At 39.2% G+C, this 9,516-nt stretch overlaps 1 protein-coding gene across 1 annotated transcript; it reads right to left on the bottom strand.

Annotated features, from left to right (window-relative positions):
- Window positions 1-4,124: 4,124 nt before the first annotated feature.
- Window positions 4,125-7,227, bottom strand: LOC124666434 (probable ADP-ribosylation factor GTPase-activating protein AGD11). Its single transcript, XM_047203773.1, has 8 exons — window positions 7,126-7,227; window positions 6,491-6,584; window positions 6,176-6,251; window positions 5,419-5,579; window positions 5,110-5,284; window positions 4,903-5,025; window positions 4,719-4,814; window positions 4,125-4,610 (listed from the first exon to the last, which is right to left on the bottom strand). Exons 1-8 carry the CDS (start codon window positions 7,196-7,198, stop codon window positions 4,329-4,331), a joined length of 1,080 nt encoding a protein of 359 aa, XP_047059729.1. The 5' UTR covers window positions 7,199-7,227; the 3' UTR covers window positions 4,125-4,328.
- Between the last annotated feature and the right edge of the window lie 2,289 nt (window positions 7,228-9,516).

Here is a 9,516-nt window from a genome sequence, read left to right as displayed (position 1 = left end):
AAGAGATCGATGGGGGCTAGGCGGCTTTATTGCCCACCCCGAGCGAGTATCAGCGCCGCGTTACTGGCGTTACGCTCCTTAATTTCTGGATGCTAACATGGGCATAAAAAACGCTTTAGACCTCCTTTGCATCTTGTGAGGAATATTGTACGATGGGCTTACATAATTTTTAAAAAGTTAAACATTTGAAATTTTGGTTAAGTTTTTACGAATGGGCATTAAAATGACAAATACAAAATCAAATTATTAGATACATCATGAAATATATTTTTATACGGTGTCTGTGCAATATCATATTTGTTTTATAGGTTTTCACAAAGTTTGGTTAAACTTTGCTTAGATTGAGTTTTTATTTAAAATAAGTCTTTTTTATTGAAATGGAGGTAGTAGATCCTATGAATTTTTCCTTTGCATATATTGCCAAAATATTTTCATAGGAACTTGCTTTAAGAAGAAAACTAGCATGAGGACTAACCTTATAAAAAAAATCCAACAAAACATAATCAGTGTTAATGACTTCCTATGTTTTCCTTCTCTACATTCAAATAACCATTTATGAGAGTTCCTATGCATAATGGCGAATATCGGTCGAGCTTGGAGCTCGGGCAGACACTAAGGCCATTCATAGTGGGTAGTATTATGTATATGATACTCGCGTATGATATTACTTATTTGTAGAATCTCAATATAAATTTATGTACAAGATATATTTGATATTAATTTTCTTGTAATATGCGCTATGATACGGTATTTACCTATGTTAATCTAATCCACTCTCTCCTCCTTAATTAGATGCCATATCATCATTTTGGTAGACCTAAAGTACATGATACTAGCTAAGATACTAGCACTATGGCTAGCCTAAAATCACCCAACTAGCTTAGCGAATATCCATTTATCTACTGAACTAATCGTCACGCTCTGCCCAACTTTCAATGGAGCTGCCCCGGCTGGGTCGCCAGGAGTTGACACCGCCGCTACTTATGCACATAGGATTCCCAAAGTAGTCATACTCATTTTCCTTTACTTTACTTTCCCTACTCTCCAAATTAAAGGAGGCTTTAAAGTTGCGTAGTACCTTCTCAAGTTCTATAATTTGAAGTGTGAAATTAAAATCGATGAAGTTACGGCTATGCAAATCAACCGTAGATGGCTTTTTTTTTCAAGGAAACCTGTATTTCAGAAGATCTATATAGCTTGATATGAAATGCTCGAGATTATATGTACATAGCAAATTCTACTTTTTCATCTTAAATCTAGAAAAAAATCAGGCCTAGTGTGATGTGGACATTTTCCATTTTTATTCCGACACGAACACATGCCCTAGCTTTCACTACAAACCTCTTATACCACAAAGTGTGAGTAAAATATATAGTCATAAATAAAGGTGAAAATGAATTTGCACAATCCAAATGATATTTCCAGCTACACAATAGCACATAAGGGTAAGTATGAAAATTTTGTATGGAAAATAGAGTTGTCCTTGCAAAATACTGCATTTTGACATTCTATATGGATGGCAGAATTTTGCGCCATTACAATCTACAAATCAAAGATCAATGATCATCGACTAGAGGGTGGATAGGTGCTTGTAACTTTTATATTTTGTCTTGATTTAAAATGTGGAATATAAAGGTTCTCTAAAAGGCAGCTAGGTGGTATAATCCTATACGACAAAAAGGTAAACAAGTTAATCAAGTTAGGTTAGTACAGTGAGCACAATAATGACAAAGAAAGCAATAAGCAAGGGGACAGAGAGGCTAAGGCGATGTACCCCGAAGTTCAAGTCCTTAGAGACTCTAATCTTTTGTTACAAAGGTCGGGGCAAACAAATACTACATGATACCTTAGGGAAGAAGGTACTTTTCCAGACCATTAACCGAGGACTTTGAGTAGTCTTCCAGCCTTAACAAATTTTTGGGGAAAATCAAACCTTGAATACCTCTGACGAACTCCTACAGCCTAGGTGTCCCCTACCTACAAATGAAATAAGAGCGACGATGGCTTGGAGGACCTTCTCAAGAAGAGCGAAAAGCTTGGATCTCAACAATGGCTAGCTTCCTCTTCAAATCTCCTCACCCCCTTCACTTGGAATGACTCTGATCAAAAGATAGTAGGAGTGTGGAATGCCTTTTGGATCTTAAATTTGAGAACTTTTAAGAGTCTCCTTCACCCACTGAGGTGAAGGGATATTTATAACTAAAGTGAAAATGGTCATTATAGAAAAGTTGTAGGTCTGAGCTATCCAAGAAGAAAGCCACACACAGTATATGTGTCATTTTAATGAGCATATGACGTTTGGTAAAAGCAGCTGAGGGCTTCCAAGCGGCAGCATTCATGGCTTCCCGGCTGGTTAGGGTTTTTATGGGGGGAGGGGAGGTTGCGTTTATCGGGTACGTTTGACAATCACGCTAGCATAGGGTAGGGGCAATGTAAAGTTAGGGATGACTAGATGAGATTATTGCGCAGCCAAGTATCAGTGTCATGTTACATTCTCTAATGTAGACGAACACAAGAATGAAAAACGCCTTAGCTGTGATACCTTTCTTAAATTATAGTTATAGTATTTCTTGAAATATAAAAATCGCGACGAGCATGTGAAGAAAAATAATTAAAACCCTAAATGCTAAAGCCACACGAATAAGCTTTCAGAGAAGTATATTTTGGAGTTTCGACAATAGGAGAGGCTCTTTGATTTCCATATGGAGCTTTCTTATGTTTCTTTGTCAACTTTATAATCCGATCCCCTCTTCCTTTCAACGATCCATGTAGGAGATAGTTTTTGTGCGCTCCCACCATGTCCTGTTGAAACCACTCATCTATGTATGTGTTCTACACACAAGAAAACTCAACACTCCGGCTTGTGCTTGGATTCCCATGAAGTGCTGCACTTCTTTTCTATGCTGCATGATATTCTTCATTCATGAAACCCAAGCAAGTCAAGTCATCAAGAATCTCCGAGTGCAAACGAGTCCTAAAGATAACTTCTATGTGTCACCATGGGGCACAGATTCTCTAACTGTACTACTTCGTTCCGGAAAAGTGATTTTGGCTCCCCAGCTTCAGTGCTCTCGCTATTTTTAAAAAATTAAAAGGCACTTTTAGAAGTTATTAAAAATATGAAAATAATTATGGAGATTGTCGATGATACATCCCACAATCATGTAAAATCTCAACCCGTAACTCTTTTTTTTTGTGCTAAACAAAAATAACAAAATCTGATATGTTTTGGAGATTTAAAAACGACTACTCAGATCTACACTATTGTCGATTTTGTGTAGCTTAGAATGCAAAGTATTTGAAAATGATTTTTTACACGTTTATAGGATACATTATTAACTATACGCAGTTTTTTTGAACTTCTGTGGCGACTGAACCCACAGAAAGTATCTATACTTCTTATAAAACAAAACCCCACTAAGTGCATTTAATATTTGTCTATCTCAACATGCAAGCTATCCACATCACATATTCTCTTAGCCAATCATTTGTCCACCTCATCCCACTAATAGTTTTTATTTATTATCTATCTGCAAGATATTTATTTTACCTATTTTAATCATTAAACTAGCAATGTCATTTTTTTTTCCGCTCGATTGATAATATCGCACCCTCCTATTATATCATTACATAGTTAAGTCATGTGCAACTTGAACACTAAAATAGTTTGGCAACCAAATGAACTCTTTGCGAATTAAACTCAATATTAATTATGTGCTCTTATATATAACCATATATGACGTTTTTAAAAACATGCAACAATGTGCATGCATTTTTCATGCAAGCCATCAATATCATTTGGTTCTTTACCTTATCTAAATCAATCACGTACACCTCTGAAATATAACGATCTTTAAATTTTCAAATACCTATCCATTTCGTGGCTATTAAATTTAGTGTCTCAACTACTATGGCCAACTAAATATTGCATATTCTATAAACCAAGTTTCATGTGATTTATTAGATTTCTTAAAGAGATATCCGCTGCAACGCGCGGGATATCGTTCTAGTTCCTAAGAACTTTTGTGTCATAAAACAGAAGCACAGGATGACAGAAAGATCTTGAGTGAACAGGGAGTTGCAATAATAATCACAGTTATGCTAGAATGATCTCCATTTTACTCAGCGGATTGCAAGCCCCATTATGTAATTCCTTCTAACTTTACACAAGTATATATGTTTTACAGGAAAGCCTTGAATGTGCGATTAGATTCTAGGTACTCACATTAACCGCACAAGCAAGTCTCATAGTGTTTGCACAGAAATTGTTTTGTGTGACCATGTTGACAACAGAACACTAGAGCGAGAGAATTCCGAGCGGAACACAGCTATTGCGTGAGTGGGACGCACTCGAGCTCCATCTCGAGGTGGCCACGCTCGACGTTCTGAAGCCTCACGGTCACCTCCTGCTTAACCTTGTTGTCGATGACGGAGATGGGACTGTCTCTCGGGATCCAGATGCCATCTTTTGCCAGCAATTTGTTGAGCTCAGTGGTGTCTGTGACAGCCTTGGTCTCATAGGCTCTGGCTGCAGCAACCAGTGGCTGGATGTTGATCTCAGCCTCACCCATTCGGTCGTCCGTGGTAAACGTGTCCTTGTCATAGACTTGCTGCGAGGAGATTTCAAGCCAAATGTTACCCCAGAGTAAAAACTTAAAACCTGCCACTGCACTTTTTGTTGGTTGTGTTCAATGTCCCTATGAATAAAACATATTTACCAATTTAAGCGGCGGAATGGGATCAGGTATCGATAGCAGCAGTCTTTCATTCCATACAGGATTCAGGCTGCTCTTTATCACCTTCGTTTTCATCGACTACAAGGGTAAAAAGGTGAGTTGGAGCATCACAAACCAAGGAACTTCACACAACTAAGTTACAGTGCTGGTGAATGGAGTTTCTCACCTGGTGTCCTAGGTTAAGAATAACATAAGGGTCGCTTGACATGACATCACGGACAGCTAGATTTGTGCCTCTCAAGATATTGACCTTAATTAATCCAACGAACTCTACCATACCCACCTCCACCTAACACATGACAAAGTTCAAATGAGAGAATATATTCAAGTCTGGGTATAAAGTGAACTGTGGATTTGGGATGAGTGATCATACAGCTTTCTTTACTGGTTTGTGATCTTCTTTTCTCCTCCAGCTGTTCCTGAAAGCATGGCCTAAACCATATCGATTTGAGCTACTCTGCTGCTGCTGGTAATGATGTTTGCCATTTTGTGATACGCAGGAAAGCTGTTGTTGGTTAGACAAAAATTGTTGAAACTCATATTTTCGCCTGCACATATGTAAATAAGGAGAAATATCATTCTTTGGTACAGCTGCGCTGGGCAAATACGAAAGAAGCCAGTTGCCCAGTTATGCTAGTGGAACGTATCTGAACGAATGAGAACTTGCTAACTTAATGTGTACCTTATAAAATCATTTCGGTCATCCGCTGAGCAATCTTGCCTTGGCTTTGTGTAATTTCCAAGAAATGCCTCATATGTAGTGTTTACTGCACCATTTCCACCCGAGTCTATCAAAAAATCAACTTGGTCATCTGTCCATTCATCTAGCTTCACTGAGACCACCTGAAATAAACAATTTTCTACTGAAACACCAGAAACGGATAACTGAACCATCATGGGTTACATCTGCACTTGCAAAGTGACATTGACCTCACTTATCATGTGTATTTCATGGAAAAATATTGTATACTAGGACTATAGCAAAGGTATTGCATCAAGGAATGGAAAATAATATTTGGGAATGTCAATTTTACATGTGCCTGGTATCTAATTATGTTTGTCAAAGACGCTTGGTTCTAAAAAGAATTCCTAATACATGGGTGTGGCTGTTTGCACTTAATCCTCAATTCAGAAAAAACTGCACAACCTAGAAAAGTATAGCAGGAGTTTGAAATATATGCTTTACCATCTAATATCTGACAACCTTGAACGCATTGTTCCACAGACTGGGATAATAGCAATGACTAGGAGGATCAAAATATCAAATAGTCCCTACAGGTTCTAAAGTAAGTCTCATGGTTACACTGCCTAGTTTCAAAGGGGCTACCTAATGAAAGCTCTCTTATGGCTGAATAAAGAATCATTCACAGTAGAAATTAAACATAAAATGAAATGGCGCTGACCACAGCTAGCAAGCAACAGAGATATATAGTGTCTACCTTGGAAATGTGCACCCCGAGGCTTCTATGAGCCCCAGAACACTTGATACAAATGAACGCACCAAATGTTAATGATCTGCAAAAACCACAGCATTGGAAGATTGAGTATTGTGAAGCACTGAGTCTCAAATCAAAAGTGTTATCTCATAAGAATAAAGAAATATACATAGGGCTTTAACTTCACTTTCATCCAAGCACAGGTGATCTTAAACAATTCAAAATCAGTTATGTTTCTCTAAAATGCACAATGATTTGTATATACTGCCTTTTCTTAATAAAAAGACGGAAACATCTTATTGGTTCAAGGATACTTACACCCATTTTGGATCTGGAGCACCACAGTCGGCACAACATCTGTTTGCTGCTTGGCTTAAAAGGCGATCTAATCTCTCCGTCGTAGCAACTGAGCCTGGCAGCAATGATGGAAGTGAATTGGCTCAGTGCAGGGAACAGCGGATGTATATGCAGCAACATCATATAATTATTTACACAGTGCATAATGGGATTTAGCTTCATCTATGTAGAGATAGGCTAAGTTGTTTTAGGGGAGTGACAGGCCACATCATGTTCAATATGGCGCTTGAAACTAATAGGCGCAACGCAGTTAGTAATAAAATTTAAACGGCAGATTACTCATGATTTGTAGCTCGTGTTTATTTATTAGATCTTGGGGCTATCGTCCAACGGGTGGTTATCCAGAACATCAAGGTAAATTGATACCCCTACTACATTGTAAATAAAAGGCTGCATTCCCATCAAAATGGCTAGCCAGAATATAAGATGCAGGTAAATACTGCAGATCCCACAGCTCTGAATTGAATAACTAGCTGGGTTGCAATTGCAGGTGAAAGCCACAAACGTTTACCTACATTGTCCCGCAACAGAAGACAAATTTACATACATTTGTGGTCTGCAATAACATGATTGGAAAGGGAACAGCATAGGCAAACCTGGTTGATTATTGGTTTGGTCGCTGGTGCCCATCTTGGCACCCGGTTGATTGGCTTGATCGATAGTGCCCATCTTTGATCCCGGCTGGCTGGCTTGGTCGCCGCCGGTGCCCACCTTGGCACCTGGCTGGTTGGCTTGGTCGCTGGCGCCCATCTTCGTTGGCGCTCCACACGCTTTCCTTCACGAAACGAAGAACAGGACCGCAGGCAGGTTAGGTCATCTACGCACGCAGAGGAGGGGAAAGAAATGCGGGAGGTTGCTGCACCAATCAACCAAATGGCGACCAGATTGCCCAAGAAGAGCACCTACCTCCGGCCATGGGACGGCTTCTGGTTGTCGGCAAACTGGTGCGCGGGAGGATTGTGCTGCCCCTCCATCCCCGCCCCCTTCCTCTCCCCCACGTTTCGCCGCCGCTCTTATCCTCCTCCCCCTGCTACGCTACACCATCCTCCTCGCCGTGGAGACGAGAATCAGAGAATGTGGCCGCCCATCACCGCGATAGTTAATTCAACCGGGATCTGGCGGGATCGCCGTGCGTGCGTGCTCCAGACGGAGCGATTAGAAAATTGTAAGTCGCCGGCCGGCGGCGATCTGCCGTCGAAGCAATAGCTGGGTCCGCCTCGTTTTTTCCCTATTTGTTTTCGTGTTGAATGGGCGGAAGTATTTATTTTGGTTATTATTAGGGAGTGGTTGTGCTTGTGGTTTCCGGCTGGGCTGTAGAAAATAAAAAACAGTCTTTGCCCTCCTGTCGCCCTTCGAAAGTACAAAAAAAAAAGAGAATTTCCTCCATGTAACAAATATGTTTTCTTCCTTTTATGAAAAAACGAATGTGATTTCCAAAGTTCTGAAATATAAGTGCGACTTAATACAGCTAAAAACAGCAAACTAGCATCTAAATTTATAATTCGAGCAAAATACATCGGGAAGGGAACCATGTGCACTTCAAAATTATCTTCTTTTGAGTCACGATATTTATCCTACCAGTAGGGTAATTATATTGTGATGCGTTTATTGTACTCCACTATTTAGGCTTTGCAATCTATTGAATGACATTTTTATCGTAATCGTATTGAATGACAATTTTATCGTTTGTATTCTATCATGTAAAGAGTCGCATGTCCTTATCAACTCAATCTCTGGAGGCATCACTTTTCCTACTTCTCTCTCATATCAATGGGCAAAAACTTGCTCTCTTCCATAGTGGCAGAGGTATCAGTGTATCACGGAAGGTTGTTCCCTCTCTTCATCCTTTTTTGTCATTGCTATTAATGGGCTACCCTAGCTAGCGATCGTTTGCTGAAAGCAAATTGAGCGATCGGTTTAGGACATAATTTTTTTTTCCATTTTAGGAATATTTTGGACTGTAGTATATCCTATTTCAGGAAAGTTTGCATGTACATGTAGAAGGGAACAAATCTGATGACGTAAAGCGAGAATCTTTCTCAATTCGAAAATTCAAAACATTTTATCTCACAAATGACAACTCCGATTTAAGATCTGTTTTCACCTATGAGTCGGTCTCGTCGAGATCTTCAAAACTAGCACCCATGTTTATATGTTTCGACAAACTTTTTTTCGGGCTAAAAGTTATCAACTCTCTCTATCTTGAATAATCAACCCCTCCGTACTTGAGTGATCAACGGTGAATATATAAAATTATCAACATGGTGCAGAGCTATTGAGGAAAGTTCCGCATGCATGCACAAAATAGACGAATCTGCGATGTCAGCGGAATCTTTTCCAAATTTGAAAATTCAAAACGTTTTATCTCACAAACGACAACTCCAAATTAAGATCTGTTTTCACCTATGCGTTGGTCCCGACGAGATCTTCAAAACTAGCACCCATGTTGATATGTTTCGAGAAACTTTTTTTCGGGCTAAAAGTTATCAACCCTCTCTATCTGAATAATCAACCCCTCCGTACTTGAGTGATCAACGGTAAATGTATAAAGTTATCAACCTAGTGCAGGTTATTGAAGGAAAGTTACGTATGCATGCACAAATAGACGAATCTAGCTGATGTCAGCGAAATCTTTTCCAAATTTGTAAATTCAAAACGTTTTAACTTTCAAACGACAACTCCAAATTAAGATTCGCTTTCACCAATAAATCCATCTCGATGAGATCTTCAAAACTAGCACCCATGTTGATATGTTTCGAGAAACTTTTTTTCGGGCTAAAAGTTATCAACCCTCTCTATCTGAATAAATCAACCCCTCCGTACTTGAGTGATCAACGGTAAATGTATAAAATTATCAACCTGATGTAGGCTATTGAGAAAAAATTCTGCATGCATGCACAAAATAGACGAATCTGCCGATGTCGACGGAATCTTTTCCAAATTTGAAAATTCAAAACGTTTTAACTTTCAAACGACAACTCCAAATT

The sequence above is a fragment of the Lolium rigidum genome, chromosome 6 (assembly GCF_022539505.1).
Source record: "Lolium rigidum isolate FL_2022 chromosome 6, APGP_CSIRO_Lrig_0.1, whole genome shotgun sequence".
Taxonomy (NCBI): Eukaryota; Viridiplantae; Streptophyta; class Magnoliopsida; order Poales; family Poaceae; genus Lolium; species Lolium rigidum.
This window is presented reverse-complemented; position numbering and strand designations above follow the sequence as displayed.

Excerpts from the sequence above, each read along its gene's own strand:
- LOC124666434 (XM_047203773.1), bottom strand. The coding sequence starts at position 7,198 with ATGGGCACTATCGATCAAGCCAATCAACCGGGTGCCAAGATGGGCACC. Across the intron at positions 5,580-6,175 it reads TCGGGGTGCACATTTCCAAG|GTGGTCTCAGTGAAGCTAGA; the intron begins GTAGACACTATA and ends TGTTTATTTCAG. Across the intron at positions 5,026-5,109 it reads ACAAACCAGTAAAGAAAGCT|GTGGAGGTGGGTATGGTAGA; the intron begins GTATGATCACTC and ends GTCATGTGTTAG.